The following is a 16,180-nucleotide window of genomic DNA, read 5'->3' as shown; positions in this document are numbered from 1 at the left end:
GCCGAACTGCGAGAACACGAAAACACAGTCGAGTGTATTGCCTGGGCGCCGGAATCGGCTGCGGCGGCCATCAACGAAGCCGCCGGAGCCGACAACAAGAAGGGAGCGCACCAGGGACCGTTCCTCGCATCGGGATCTAGAGATAAGACCATTAGGGTGAGTTGGCCCAAGTTCCAGTTCGTAAGGTTGTTCTATTTCAATGATTTCTAATGCTTATATTTGTTTCACCTAGATTTGGGATGTCAGCTCCGGGCTGTGCCTGTTCACACTCGTCGGTCATGACAACTGGGTACGGGGCATCGTGTTCCATCCTGGTGGCAAGTACATGCTTTCCGCCAGCGATGACAAAACGTTGCGCATCTGGGACCTCCGCAACAAGCGCTGTATGAAGACCCTCTATGCTCACTCGCACTTCTGTACATCGCTCGGTAAGTTTTGAATGTTTGTTGAGCTGTCGGAAATTTGAACTGTTGATGATCATGGTTCTTGTATTCTTGTAGATATGCATAAGTCACATCCGTACGTCATATCGGGCAGCGTGGATACGACAGTTAAGGTCTGGGAGTGTCGCTAAGCACGAATCGCTTGCGTATTCGTAGAAAGTTTTCTTCTTTTGTACTCGATAGTGATGAAATGAATCAACACACTCACACAAACACTTGCATACATACACCAACTAAAGCAGAGCAGCGTAAGGGAGCAGTAGAGCGAGCGCAGCTGAGCAGCCAACCGTGTAAGAAGAGGTAATTCTATTTGATAAGCAGCATACTATTTCAGTAACAACAACCACATACAAGGCAAAATATACATTCATATTCTACATAAACGTCAAACACCTACACATAACAAGGGTAACAGAACATGGTATAACTATTACAGTTGCAGTGACTACCACAGCAAAATACAACAACTTAAACAAAAGTAAAATATTCGAAAATAAAACCAGTTTCTTTCAAACCCGCTTCAATTCCAAACAGAAGTAACACTTATTCAAAAACCAGCAACAAAAAACGATTACAAAAGCTGAAAAAGTTTCGAAAGCTGTCAACCTAAAAACATGGGACACATGAGCAAATTACTCCGAAACAATAGCCGGACGAAGGCGGATGAAAAAAAGCTATAACAACATATTATCATATTATATTCTTATAATTACACTATTCCTAGAAGGTAGACATCATATTTGAAAACTTTGAAGCAAGAAAAAAGCGATGGAGCGTATAATTCGCGAGATGAGGGGGATTTGGTTGGGACAGGGCATGACAGGCAAACACATAACATTCAAACACATGGACGCAGACGGATACGGGAACAGACGAAAACGGAATGTCAAGTAACATTTCTGGTTTTGGAACAGTTTTGAAGACTGATTTCGATCATCAAAACCGCTATAAAACCTAACATGTTACTTGAAGTGGTCACGGGACTTGTTGAGACAGATAATAAGACGCAAACACAAATACACACGCATACTAACCTCTGAGAAATCAAGGAGAACGATTTACAAATGGGTGCAACGAATGTTTGTTGATTATTTCTCTCTTAGTCGTCGTGTCAAGTTGATTCGTACGATTAGCATCGAAAAGTGCGTTGCCAAAAGTGCGTTGAAAGAATTTCCTGTTCTTGTCGAAATCGCTTATATGGATGAGGAACAACGCCTAGATTGCGTTTCTTGGTGATATAGATTCCATTGATGTGTTCTTTGTTGAAGTACTAGTTTTGTAGAGGAAGACTCATTGTTATTTATTAAAGGTTGTTCTATTACAGTGGAATTTAATAAGTGCTCCGCGAGTCTTACATCAACAATCCCTCAATTAATGGGTCACAAGCTAGATTTTTTTTCGATAATTCATTTAGGTTGAGATGCTTTGCACTTTTGTTAGATGATGCAAAGCTGTAGTAGTAATCGAACGTCCTAAATTGGTGTATAGGTGGGCTATACATAATGTTAATTCTCATTTCAAGGAGGATTCTGGTATGGGGGGGTCGAAGACCCCTCCTAGACACCTCTTTTCAGCACCAAAGAGGATTATCTGTAGAATTCTATTGCTTTAAATCAACGATGATCCGTGTTCCATTGTTCAAAACGAACATCGTAAGACGCTTTTGTCGGAATTTTGTTCTTAACTGTACCTGTTCATTTCACATTGATCTTGTAATGGTTATTCCAAAACGTATAAATCGTTTGATATATTGTCTAAATATTCTGAAATGTCGCTATAAATAATGAAAGTTGTTCAGTTTCTATGTGTGAAACGGTAAAAAACATGCAAATAATTAGAAAATGTTGTCTAATCTAGTACTGCTTTATTGGCCTGGAGTACTACTGCCTCGATGTTTTTTTTTCATGGAAAATAATAAGTAATAATGGTACTAAAATTGCAGAGAAAAACTAGTACCGGAAATATGATGTAATGCTTTGGTAAAGCCTTTTTGGAATGTGTTCTAGTACTGCCGAGCATAACCAATGCAGCCTACTGTTTTGCGCTGCTCAGTTTCAATTCCACTAATCCTGCTGCTGCCATAACCATGCTTCGATGGTTAGTGTGGTTTGTGTTGTGTTGATTTTTTGTAAATATTAATATAATTATATACCTACTTTCCTAGTTCAACGCTAGTAACTCTATTCAGTGATGGGCTCCGAAATATCACGTATACCGCAAGCACCTTAGCAAATTCGTTACAATAACTTCTCTTCTGTATGAATGACCGCACTGTTTTGCCACTTCATAGTGATAGTATAGAACCAGAGTAACACAACCGCTAGCCGATAGATTCGAGAGTACGCTTGAGACCCGCTGAGTGTGGATATCCGGGTGTGATTTCAATGCGTGCCGAGTTAAGAAACGAACAACACATACACGTAGGAGAAAATAATCTTCAAATACATTCAATCCATTTTGTAAAAAGTGCATCCATTACACTGAATTTCAACTTTACTGACTCACTTACACACATCGGGGAATACGAGTTAATTGAGAATTGAGCGTCTAGAAGCGATGGTTATTAAATTATTAATTACAATTAGAGTTAGAATTACATAAAGTAAAACAAAAATATTAGAACTACATAGATATAGCTAACCGAGAGAAAATGAAAACCAGAAAATCTGCATTCTTAAGTGAAACATGTTTTAATTGAAGAAATGAAGAGGAAATAACTTATATACATAATGTTGCTTTAAATTTGATGAGTTGATTCTCTATTCTAAACGTTTAAGCTTGCTGGAAATTAAAAATCGTAGCAACATTGAACTGCTTCTTTACTCGATCGTGCTGGTTTTGGAAAGGACGATCCTCTGCTGGAAAATGATTAGTTTCAATAGTCGTAGAATGATAGCAACGCGAATGTATTTTTCTAAGAATATTCCCAGCAGCATGGAAAGAGACCTGTTAATGCACCCTCGATTGAAAACCTTGCTTAAATCGATACACTGTCCTATTCTAGGTAACTCCTAGCAAAAGTGCCGCGCGCAATGATAGAATCATAGCTTTTGCTATAATTTTGTAAACTTTTTATAATTGTTTGCAACGCCACAGCAGTCCCAGTCCTCTATTCCACTCTGTGGAACTGCAGAATGGGTACTTTGATTCGCTTTGAAAAAGTTCTGATAATATAGTTACGGGCTAATTATTTTGAGTCTTTTTTATGTTACAACAACACTTTGGCTACGAAAGATCTACTTGCGGTGGTTGCCAAGAAATTTAAAACCCAAAATTTGATTCTAAACTGGAAAAGTTTTCTGTAATTTGATGTAACGGAAGAAATTAAAAATTGTCTGAGCAAACTATTCGAAACATTCCCTTAAATTAACTAAAAAGTTTCTTCAGTTTCTTCCATTTACCTCCAACCAAAAACGCCTCACCGACAAAAGCGATTTGATTTTGTTTTTCAGCGTTCCAGCAAATAAAATTTACAATCGTCACTAGTCGAACTTCCCATATGAGGCATTTCATACCGTATTATTTCAAGATTAACAAGACTTCTAGCTTGGCAACCCCCACTCATTAGACTTTCGCTACCAATAGATGAGATTGTCATTCGAACTTACCACCTAGACACCTTCGAAAACGATTGACCAGAAGAACCAGCAGAACATTAAATTGTGAAACGAATATTTACTTTTAGCCGGAAGCAGCTAACGCGTAAACTTGTAGTTCTTTTGAAGAGAGTGCAAATACTTTTAGGGTTAGGTTTTTAGCGATGGATGATTTGAAAGACGAGAAAGAAAGAAAAAAAAAACGATAATGAAAGAGCAACCAAACGATTGATCAACTACTACTCATGGAAGAAGAATAAACTCAACTGGAACTAAGCTTTTCGGATACGATGAATGAAACATAATAAAACTAAACACTGGAAAGGAATGATTGGTAAAATCGACCTGTGAAAAATCGAATCACTTTAAAGAATTTCACTTAAAACAAGCAAAATCAAACATAACTTACAGAATAACAGCAAAACACATCAAACACAAACAACAGTTTAAGAACAACTAAACAACAAAAACAAGTGGTTTAAATACAAAACATATGCAACTTTGCAAACAAGCAAACATATTTCCAAAAAAAATGACAACAACTGCAAAATTAAATCTGATTCTAAGATGTGACAACAGCATACTTTTCTTTGTAAATACTATTGAAAATGGTAATAAAATATATTTAAAACAGTCAGCACGACGGGTGAGAGATTTCTGATGCCGAAAATAATCCTTCTCTTAGTTAGGTATGGTTGGGTGGGATAGAAAAGGGGCAAAATTGGTGAAGTACTGGATTTGTAGTAATTAGCTAAATTTTTGTATGGTGATATGATAAACTCTTCGCTTATGCAATGAAATGGTGCAAAAAGCGTGGGTAATATGATTCCCTGCATAATTAGATGCTGTTTGAGCAAAATTTTGGGTCATTGTGTTGTTTTCTCTTGCTAACTTCTTCAAGAATATACACCTCTCCATCCTAGTCTCCATCCAAAGATCACAAAAAAATTGACAGACCTTAAAAATGAGCTTTTTTTTTTCTGTGCATCAAGATAGAAATTACCGTCAAACGGGGTGACTTGCAACACTTTTCAGCTTCAATTAACAAAAAATTTTGATTAAACTCAATTTTAAAATTCAAACTATTTGTAATAATTTTAATAGCCGGCCCCTCTATAAAATAGAGTGAACAAGTTATAAATTGATGTATTTTTTCATGTTGAAAAAGCCAAATAAGGTCGTTTTTGATGCAAGACGTCGTGCGGGGTGACTTGCAACACCCAATGTAAATCCCTTTTCAAACACGCAGATATTAATTTTAGGTTTCAAGCATATTTGATAAGTATTCTTGCTACTATTGTGATACCGTTTGGGCTGACAAACTTATTTTTGCATTTGTTTTTACATAGGAAATTGAATTGTGAATTTTTATATGGAAATATTGGGCTAAAAAATACCAAGTTATTAATTGTTAATTTTACATGAGTTTTAATGTATTTTTCAGTTCATATGATGATCCTTCAGACTTTTGCTGGTGAATTATCAATCAAACAACAATATTTCGTTTTTCTGGACTTTGAATTGTTTAGAAAAATAAGTGTTGCAAGTCACCCCGTCTAGGTACAATATTTTAAAACATATGAATATAACAATGATATTGTAATATTTTCATAAAGTAAAATGGAAATTCATATAGCTCATTATGTATAGAACCCGCATATAGAATATTATTTTTGGGAAATTTTGTTTTCATTGTTTTGCAGGCAACGATTTGAGGCTCACGTTTTTGTTACTTTTTGAGACTAATGTTAAATTTATGAATATTTTGTTGGAACTATTTTCATAAAAGTAAAAACCGTGGTTACTACTCAGATAGTATGTAAACTTTCAGTTCAACTGAGTTTTGGTATGTAAACGTCCGATTTTTATGTTTTGATGATAAGCATAGACAGAAGACATCAAGTGTTGCAAGTCACCCCGCCGTTGCAAGTCACCCCGTTTGACGGTATGTTATAAAGTTGCAGTAACATTTTTTACCAGAAAATCCTGCTGAAGTGTTAACCTCTCTACATGTCGATATCTCCTTATCTCGATATCATTCTATCTCGATGCATCGTTTGTTTTCGGTCTAGATTTTCTCTCTATGGATTACTGCACGAATATATACTGGCCTGCTTACTCTCACACGAAATTTGACGTTTGAGCAGTGTCGGCACCGATTATGTAGTGTTAATGTATCCTTCTAGAAATTAGGCAACAACGATTTTTCCAAAAATTCCTTCAGGGTTTCTTTCTGGAATTTCTTTGGAAATAGGGTAATTCGCTAATTGTTGAACACTACCCAAATGTTGAACAGTTTCTGAATATTTTATTATAAATCTTACGTAAGTAATTCATCCAACGTAAACGTATGATGTAGATGCATATACATGTGTGTCACGATATTGCTCTAATTAAGGTACAAAATTATACATATTTTACGTCAAAAAAAATTATTGAAAATTTTGCTCCGCTGACGACACGAAAACTGCACAATTCTTAAGATTTATTTTAAGAAATTGCTGTTACGTAATAAGCTTTGCGGGCATATCGATTACAAATATCAAAGGCACACCATAGTTACAAGAACTTGAAGGATGTCATTAACAGTTTAACATTGTTTAAAATCACATTTTCATTGTAATTTAATTTGAAAAAATATTTTTCTTATCGCACTATCATTCTGCATCCATGATCCAATTGTTGAACACTGGCATAACCTACGATGTTAGCATGACTGCTAGAATTTTTTTTTCACTTTACCTAACCGTGCATTTCATGGGATTCCAAGGGCGTTTCAGGGATGTTCTAGGGGTGTTCCAGTGGGCTTCAGAAAGATTCCAGTGGTTTTCAATGGGTTTCAAGGGCGTTCCAGAGGTGTTCAAGAGGAATTCAGAGTGTTAAGGGGGCCCCAGGAGTATTTCAAGGCGTTCCATGAGGCTCAGGAGCAACCCACGTGTTTTCAAGGGATTTAAGGTTCGTTCCATGAGTGTCCTTGGGGGTTGAGTGGGTCCCATGGGTTTCCAGGAGAGTTTCAGGGGCTTTTAAAAGCGTACTTTTCTTCTGTCGTTTTCGCTTCTAATCAAATCTTTTCAGCCATTTTTACATCTAGTCATGTTTAAAACGATTTTATTCCACTAGAGCTCTCTTCAAATGTGCGATTCCTTGTCATTCAAATGAATTGTCATGTCACTAGCTCGGACTAGCTGGGCACAAAACACGAAAAACCCGGAAAAAAATCCGCCAGAGTGAAAAAATATCGGATGTCGGGTCAAAGTCGGGTCAATTTTTATCAAATGTTGGACCACTGTTGGACCCACATCGGGTAACTGTCGTGTCTGTGTTGGGTTTGGTGACCAAAATAAAAACAGGTGAATGATAGGTTGATGTCGGGTTATACGTCATCAATTACGAACAAAGCTTCAACCGTTCAACAATTGGCGAGAACCGTCCAACATTAGGATGAGCTAGCTTAAGGAACCGTTCAACATTTGGGTTACAGACTTCCCATACAAATGTTCTATTTTCTCTTAGAAAATGGAATTTAAGGGAATACAAATTCAATGGGCAGTATAAGGGATAAGTAGATCTAGACGTTCACTGGATATGTTTCAACTAAAGTGGAATTATGCACGGAAAAACAAACAAAAACCAAAATGCCGGTACTAACCGTTCAACAATTGGCGAATTACCCTAGTTCTTGAAATTCATCCCAGGGTTTTTACAAGATTCCTTCCGTTTTTTTTCGCGCCATTTATCTTGGTATTGCTTTTTGAATTCCTTCCGGAGATGCTTCTGGATTCCTACCAACATTTTTCCAAGATTCGAACATTTTATTCTAGAAATCTTCCAAGATTCCGGAATTCCGACCAATTTCTGGATTTCTTCTGAAATTTATAGGTGATCATACAGAATGTCTCTAGAGGTTCTCTCAATATTGCTCCCAAAGTTCCCGTGGATTTCTACCAGGATTTATCCAGAGATATCCAAAAGAGTTTCTCTCAGGATATACCTCAGATGTTGTCGCGGTATTTCTGTTAGAGTTTCTCTCGGGATTCCTTTTGAAGGAGGTATTCCTGGGATTTCCACTAAAGCTCCTCCAAGGTTTTTAAGGAGTTTTTCACTAATTTTCTGCAAGAATTTCTTCCAAAGTTTCTCGTGTGATTTCTTCAAGAAATTTCGGATAGCTGATAGATCCTCCTAATCTTCTGGAATTAGGTTCAGTGTACCAATTATGGCTATAGTACCTCAAATTCGCCATAGTTTATTTTCAACCTTTAACGATGCAAATAAACAAAAAGAATGTGTGAACATAAGATCAGGTTCACAAAAGATGATTGTGCACTCTTTCAAACTTCATAATTTGCTTAAATTATGATAGATAAAAATCATTTTCCTTAAAATTTCAGCTTCCTTGCACACTATTTCGCCATAGTGTGCCAGTTGTGGCTTATCTCATAAGGAGTGCGTGTAAATAGTGCGAAGTGGAACCGAAATTTAAAAAAAAATGTGTCCATAACTGGTACAGGGTTCCTATCATTGGCACACGCCGTAATAAATACAAAATGTAGTTTTGGCTCCGTTTCTATATTTTTCCTGTACAGTAAGAATACAAATCAATCATTTGACATATCGACGACAGTTATCGGTCTTCTTCTTATTTTTGTACAAATAGTTTTCCTTAGGTAGTGCGATAACTGTTACAGGCACCCTAGTTGATGTAAACGTTCCTGGTTATTCGCTTTGTAATCACGACTTTTTACGACTGCCGCTTTGCTGGAGAAACTACGATTTTCATGAAACTATCCGTGCTATCACAGACAAAGTGCTATGATGAGTGTTTTCAATGATTTTTATGTCTATGATTTCAATGAGTCTTCACTGAAGACCCTTCAGAAAATTTTAGAGATAAAATACAACAAACTAGACATAAAGTGTCGGATTATGTATAATAAAATAATTATGCCCCGCCTACGGTAACCCCTGCCTTTCTAGAAAACTTCCGAAAGTAATCCATACTCCACATCCAAACTCCAGATGTTTACTTGTGCAAGTTCATATAGTTATACTTCCTATAGGATTTAAAGACTTCTATTTATTCGTGTAACACGCCTGTTCCCGTAAGTTGATTAAAACACCGTCTTGTAGGATGCCTGACTAAGCAGCTACTAAGCTAGAATTTATTGTAGGAAAATTAATTGCAATACAAGGTAAGTAGTACTCAAATGTGTCTTACATTGTCAGTGTTCTTCTAAATTTCACAGGATCTCAAATCACCGGATTTCAGTTAGATTGTCCGATCAACTGGCCAGATCTACATTTAATATGCAAGGTAAGTAACTTCTAATTATCTTTCTATTTCAGGTTATGCGGACATTGCTGGTAAGTATAGATACCTTATTTTAGCCTCTACGTACAACTTTTCCCCACAACAAGCAACCTAAGATCTGCCAAGACTCGAATTCAACAAAATAGAAGAAATTAGCGATCAGGTCTGTGGTATGACATTAGAGATCATTTACACCGACCGTGCGGGAACGGACAGTTGTTTCACCGCTCTTCTGCCACTACGAGGGGTATCGTCGACATCCTCCACCCCGTGAACAACTTCCGTTTCCGGAGGCTTGTCGTCAGCTTCCGTGGGTTCTGCAACATCGAGCTTAGCCAACTTTACAGCATGTCTGATAAAAACTCCTCTCGTTGTCTGCACCTTTGCACGCCTCACTTGCCCGGATTTATCCGGATAGGTTTCCAATATACGTCCTCGCTCCCAATGGTTCCTTACTGTATCGCCTATAACAACGACTATATCGCCAGGCTCTAACGGCTTCACTGGATCAAACCACTTTACCCGCCTAGTCAACATAGGAAGGTACTCCCGTGTCCACCTAGTCCAGAATTCGTCTACAATGTGCTGCGCCAGTCTATAGCTGTCTCGGAGGATATTTCCGTTGTGAACAGGATTGGTCGTCGGTTGCTTAATACCGGACGACCCGTACAACAAAAAATGGTTGGGTGTCAGTGCCTCTTGGTTGTCGGATTCCAAGGGCACGTATGTTAGGGGGCGTGAGTTTACGATTCCTTCCGCCTCTAACATGATCGTCTCCATAACTTCGTCACTAGGGTGACGTAGGCTGTTGGACACGGCCTGCATCGCTACTTTAACGGATCGCACCATACGTTCCCAGGGTCCACCCATGTGGGGAGCGGCCGGAACATTAAAGTGCCACTGGGTGTGTGCGTTGGTAAATGTGGATGCGCAGCGTTCGTTGATCTCCTTTATCCTTTGCAGCTCCTCCGTTAACTGTCGATGTGCACCAACAAAGTTGGTGCCATTGTCCGAAAAGACTTCTAACGGTGCTCCACGTCTCGCTACAAATCTCCGAAAAGCCATTACACAGGATGTTGTCGTCAAAGTGTGAACTAGCTCCAAATGTATTGCACGGATTGTGAGGCAGGTAAAAAGACAAATCCACCGCTTCACGCTGCTGCGCCCCATCTTTACCATGAAAGGCCCCATATAATCCACGCCCACGTACGTGAATGGTCGAATGAACGGCGTAAGACGGACTCTAGGCAATGGCCCCATTCTTGGTGGCGTTGGGTTGGCTTTCAGTGCTGGCATTGACGACTAACTTTTCGCACCAGTACCCGAAGTTTAGGGATATAGAACTGTTGCCGCAGCTCATTACAAACAGTTTCGCCATTAGCGTGAAGGAATCGTCGATGGTAGGAGTCTACCAGTAGGAATGTTATGCGATGATGCCTCGGCATTACTACGGGATACTTGGCCGAATATGGAAGATGTGGAGCGTTCCCGATTCGGCTTTCCATCCGAATAACGCCTTGCTCATCGAGAAATGGAGACATCTTGTGCAGCGGACTTCGCTTCTCAACTCTACGATCATTCCTCAGATCGCAAATCTCCTCCGGGTATACGTTCGCCTGCGCTTGTCGCCAAAGTGATTCCTCTGCCTTGACGAATTCATCCTTCCCCGGTCCCGAACTTCGCTTGTCCTTGTCCGATAAACGCTTCCAAATCATCACTGTCCAGTAAACGTAGGCCATCGTTCTAACCATACGATTCCAACTTGAGAAGCGTTCGGGTTCAATCACTTCCTCTATCTTTTGGTGCACCGCCACAACACGAATCTCTTCACTCGTTGCATGGATTTCCTTTACTTTATTTGCAGATTCTTTCGGCCAGCTGTCTTTTGGTTCTCGCAAAAATGATGGGCCTTGGAACCATCGTCCCTCCGGGTCGAAAGACGGTCCTGAATTCCATTTGGTGGCGTCATCGGCTACATTTAGTTTTGACGGCACGTAGTTCCACTCGTCCATGCTAGTGAGCGACAAGATTTCTCCGACGCGAAAAGATACGAATTGGTGGTATCTCCGATTGTCCGATCGGAGCCACGCTAGAACCGTAGCTGAGTCTGTCCATAAAAAACGCTTCTGAACGTTGAGAGTGAGAGCAGCACAGATGTTATGAAGCAAACGGGATCCCATCATGGCGGCTTGAAGTTCTAAGCGAGGGATTGAAAGCGTTCGAAGTGGCGCTACTTTTGTTTTTGCAGCTACCATCAAACACCGGATACTTCCCTTTGACGACATCCTCACATAGGCAACGCATGCGCATGCCGCTTCACTGGCATCCGTGAACATGTGAATTTCAATCTCTTCAACTTCCCCCGGTTGAAGATCGCCGAAAAAACATCGAGGAATCTTGACTTCGTTGATGCACTCGTACAACTCGATCCACCTGCTCCATATCGCCAACAGATGCTCTGCAATGGGTTCGTCCCAGTTTGTTCCCGATCGCCAGATTTCCTGCATTAGAATTTTTCCATGCACCACGAAATGCGCCACAAATCCCAAGGGGTCATAAAGCTTCATTATTGTTCGGAGTACTTGCCTTTTTGTTGGCGCTACTGCATTGTTTTTCGAGACTTCCTGAAGCCCTGCTGGATCGAAGGTGAAGTGGTCTGCCGCAGGAACCCACACTATTCCTAAAACGCGTTCATGGATCGCATCTTTATCGAGGTTTAATGCTTTGCTGGCTACCGGACTAGTCTCCCCCAGATGAGCAAGTACTTCCGGTGAATTAGAGAGAATCTTGCCAAATTTAAACCCAGCAGCTGAATGAATCAGCTGAACTTCCTTGAACAATCGAACCGCTTCCTCCACGGAGTTCACGCTGTCGAGGAAGTCGTCCACGTAGTGACTTTTCAACACTGCATTTGCTGCCCGAGGGTATTGTTCAGCGAAGTCGAGCGCATTTTGGTTTTTGGCAAACTGAGCAGTACACGGAGAGCTGGTCGCTCCGAACATGGCAACGTTTATTACGTATGTATGAACGTCGTCTTCCGGGCTGTTGCGCCACAAGAAGCACTGTGACCATCTATCAGCATCTCTTATTAAGATTCTCAGGAACATTTCACGTATGTCTGAGCAAATGGCTATCTTTCCCTCCCTGAAGCGTAGCAAGACGTCCACAAGCGGTACAAGGAGGTCCGGCCCTTTCAGCAGCATGTCGTTAAAGCATACTCCGTCGACTTTCGCTGCAGCATCCCACACCATACGAATTTTGTTGGGCTTTTTGGGATTCATCACGACTCCTAGTGGGAGATACCATCGGCGTGCCGGATCGACACTCTGCAACTCTTCTGGCGACACTTTCTGGACGTATTGTTTTTGCTCAAAACTTCTAATTTGTTCATTTGCTCTCATACGCAGATCGGGATCCTTCGTTAAGCGTTTCTCCAGCCCTTTCAATCTACACATCGCCATCTGATAACTATCCGGAAAGTATATGTTATCATTCCGCCAGAGAAGTCCCGTCTCGATTCGAGCGCCCTTCCGCACCGTTGTTGCCTCCAGAATCCTTCTTGCTCGTTTGTCCTCTTCGGATTCTAGCTGATTCGTCACCATAGCATCTTCGACTGCAAAGAACTTTCTCATAGAATCGTGCAGCTCGCTGTTACTTATGTTCTCGACAGCGTGTACATGTAACTGTTCCGTCGACTCTTCGTTTGTGGAATTTCTGCCATACACGCACCATCCTAACCGGGTTTTGGCGGCTACTGGTTCGTTGTTGCTACCTTCTCTTGTTTTTAGGCTTGTAAGCATCCGTACATGCTCGATACCGATAATCATTCCTGGCTTAGCATTGACGTAACTGGATACAGGAAGTCCCTGAAGATGGGGAAACGCTTTCGCCAATTCTGCGTAGTTCAACGTTTGCGTAGGGAGTCCTAACTCTCGGACAGTTCGAACGTCGTTCAACAAATGCTTCTCTTCCTTCTCTGCTCCAGATATCTGCACACTGATTCGCCTGGAGCTCTTCTCGTGCCGACCAATCTTCCCTGTCCAACTGAGCCAAAGGCTGTCCGGCTCTCCTTCGATGCCTAGCTGTGATGCGATTCCTTCTTCGAGTAATGTTGCCGATGATCCGTCATCCAGGAATACAAAGGTGTCCACCTTCGTTTCTTTCCCGTACAGCGTGATCGGTAGATACCGAAAAAGGGAAAACGATTTGATCCCATGATGATTTTGGTGAACGGTCTCGCTGGGCATTGAAGTGTTATCCGAGCGATTACTATGTAGAAGAATATGATGCCTAATACGACATCCGTCCGCGCTGCACTCTTTCTTCGATCGGCAGGGCCACTTCCGATGAGGTATCAAACACAATCTACAAAGGTTCTTCTGCCTCACAGCCTTCCACCGTCCCCCGATGTCCAACGCCTTGAAGCCGGAACAGTTCACGATCTGATGGCTTACTTTATCGCAGTATGAACAGGTGTTCGACGATGATTCTCCAACCGTGTTCTCCTTCTTCAATGCATTCGATGACTCACTTACGTGCGTGAAAAGTTTTTCCTTATGTCTAGGCTTGTCGACCCGAGATGGCCTCTGATGATTCTGGGCTGAATCCACATCGATGTTAAGCTCTGATGCCAGATTTATAGCGCATTTAGTTCACCACTGGACTATCGCACTAGTTTTCACGAGTGCGAAAACGCTGATAAAAGTGCGCGATTGCATCAAATCAACTCGGTGTCTTCAGAGCACTTGTTCACCATAGATTGAAGAAATAGTGCGCCGAAGACATCAACCTGATTTGATGCAATCGCGCACTTTTATTTACATTTTCGCACTTATGAAGTCGCAGTTCGCAGTCCAGTGGTGAACTAAATGCGGTATACTAATCCTGACATAAAGCTGCTGAACGTCGCCAAGTTGACGCTCACGAACTGCTGCTTATAAGCACCCCACTGCATTTTTAAGGATGTGGGTAACTTCTCAATCAATTCCTGCAACAGCATTGGATTTGCTAGATGCGCTTGTTGGTCAGCAAGGACAATGTGATCGACGAGATTTTGTACCGCCAATCCGTACACAACGATGGTGTTCAAACTGTCGGATTTCGGTGGAGGAACGCTTCTGACCTTTTTCAATAGGGAGTTAATAAGTATTTCCGGACGTCCGTATAACTTGTGCAGGGTATCCATTACAAAGGGAACTGACGCTGGCAGCAGAAGACGGCTCCGAACTGCATCTAGCGCCGAACCTCCTAGGCTTCGCTGCAACCGGGCCAGATTCTCGGCATCCGTGTAACCGCATACTTCTGTAGTGTTCTTGAACGAACTGTAAATTATCGGCCACTCCTGGGGGTCACCATTAAACTTCGGCAGTTCACGTGGCATAACTTGTCGCGCCGCCAATTGAGCACCGGTTGGTCCTAAGGACTGAACTGGTGGATTGCTCCTCGCATAACCGATTCCCGCAGGCTCTGGTACCACTGGATTCGGAACTGCCGCGTAATTCCCAGGAAAAACACGTGCATTAACTGGAAAACCGGAGGACGCATCGACTACAGATGGAATAGGGCGAAATGTGGAACTTGTTGGCACTGCAATGTCTGGGCCCGCCGAATGCCACCGTGGCTGGTTTTGCACTATGACAGCTTCGGAAGGAGCTGGATACTGAAACGAACTTGCACTTAGCAACACGGGTTGACTTCCCACCGATAATTGCGCTGAGTTTGATGGAAAGGAACAGGGCAATCGTGATAAAGAATTTCCCGTTGTTGAAACCATATACTGAGGTTGATTTCCACAAATCCCGCCTGAAACGTGTGGATTCGTTGACACCGACACTGCTTCTGCCAAAGACCGCATATTCATCTCTGGATACGAGTAGAATGGTGCCATTCCAGAAGCAGTAGACTCCTGGATTCTCACTGCTCCCGTTCGACCCGTCGCGCTTGTTGACGTAATAATCGCTGGAACTGCGCCTGTAAATGAAGATACAGCTCCTCCTGTTGATACGGTTGCCGCTGGTGCCGTAGAAACCGTCACTGGGTAGTTGGGTCCACTACTCGGGACCGCTGTCGTCGCTAGTAGTTCGTACGATTGCGCCAAAGCTGTCACACTTCCACCCTGAACCGGAATGGTTGGATCTGCATACAACATTCCTTGGTTTAGCGTAACTGAAGGGTTGTCCATCACCTTCCTCGTAGAGATTGCATCCATCGTTCTCACTCCGGTTTCCGCTACACTCACAATTGGTCGCGGAACAGCGGTTTCCGTTTGAGTAGTCATCCGCCTCGACTGCCCCACTCCATCCGCCGAAGAGCCTTTATCAGCCAGCCACTTCTCCATTTGATCGCGCTTGCTTCTCACACTTACTCCGCTTTTCTTGCTTGACGACTCCTTCTCTTCGCCGATCTGCATCAACAAGTCATACTTCTGCTTCAGGTACTCCTGTTCGTCGTCCATCGCCTTCAGCTTAGCCGCTTCTTCCAGTCTACGGATCTTCAGCTCTTCTTCCGCGCGTTTTTTCTTCAGCTTGTGTTGTTCGTCCAGAAGCTGCAGGCTTAGCTGCAATCTCTGCGATACACGACTACTCTTGCTAACCGACGATTCGTTGAATGATACCTCAGACTTCGAGGAACCATTCCAGTCGGCCAGACAAGCACTACATTTCCAACTTCTATCGGGGTCCCCGATGGAATCGGTGACACCAGCACACTGGAAATGCACCCATGCTTCACAAACGTCGCAACACACCATATTATCATCAATATCACCACGATCGCACTTCTTACATTGCTTTTCACCGCCCGCGGCCGAAACATTGACATTTTTAACCGACATC

At 41.9% G+C, this 16,180-nt stretch overlaps 2 protein-coding genes across 3 annotated transcripts in view; one reads left to right on the top strand and one right to left on the bottom strand.

Annotated features, from left to right (window-relative positions):
- Positions 1 to 4,676, top strand: part of LOC109405798 (lissencephaly-1 homolog) — a 244,991-nt gene extending 240,315 nt beyond the window's left edge. For both annotated transcript variants that reach the window (XM_019678855.3, XM_029857581.2), the window contains exons 5-7: positions 1 to 156; positions 233 to 428; positions 501 to 4,676. In XM_019678855.3, the coding sequence (XP_019534400.1) occupies positions 1 to 156; positions 233 to 428; positions 501 to 574 (426 nt within the window). In that variant the 3' untranslated portion in view covers positions 575 to 4,676. The remainder of the gene's footprint in view (positions 157 to 232; positions 429 to 500) is intronic.
- A 5,914-nt stretch (positions 4,677 to 10,590) lies between these two features.
- LOC134290758 (uncharacterized) lies at positions 10,591 to 14,727 on the bottom strand. Its single transcript, XM_062857952.1, has 3 exons — positions 14,227 to 14,727; positions 10,799 to 13,942; positions 10,591 to 10,755 (listed from the first exon to the last, which is right to left on the bottom strand). The coding sequence occupies exons 1-3, from the start codon at positions 14,725 to 14,727 to the stop codon at positions 10,591 to 10,593; spliced, it is 3,810 nt and encodes a 1,269-aa protein (XP_062713936.1).
- Positions 14,728 to 16,180: the final 1,453 nt, after the last annotated feature.

Source organism: Aedes albopictus, chromosome 3, assembly GCF_035046485.1.
Source record: "Aedes albopictus strain Foshan chromosome 3, AalbF5, whole genome shotgun sequence".
NCBI classification, from domain to species: domain Eukaryota; kingdom Metazoa; phylum Arthropoda; class Insecta; order Diptera; family Culicidae; genus Aedes; species Aedes albopictus.
The sequence above is the reverse complement of the archived record's forward strand: the minus strand, read 5'-3'. Positions and strand labels throughout refer to the sequence as shown.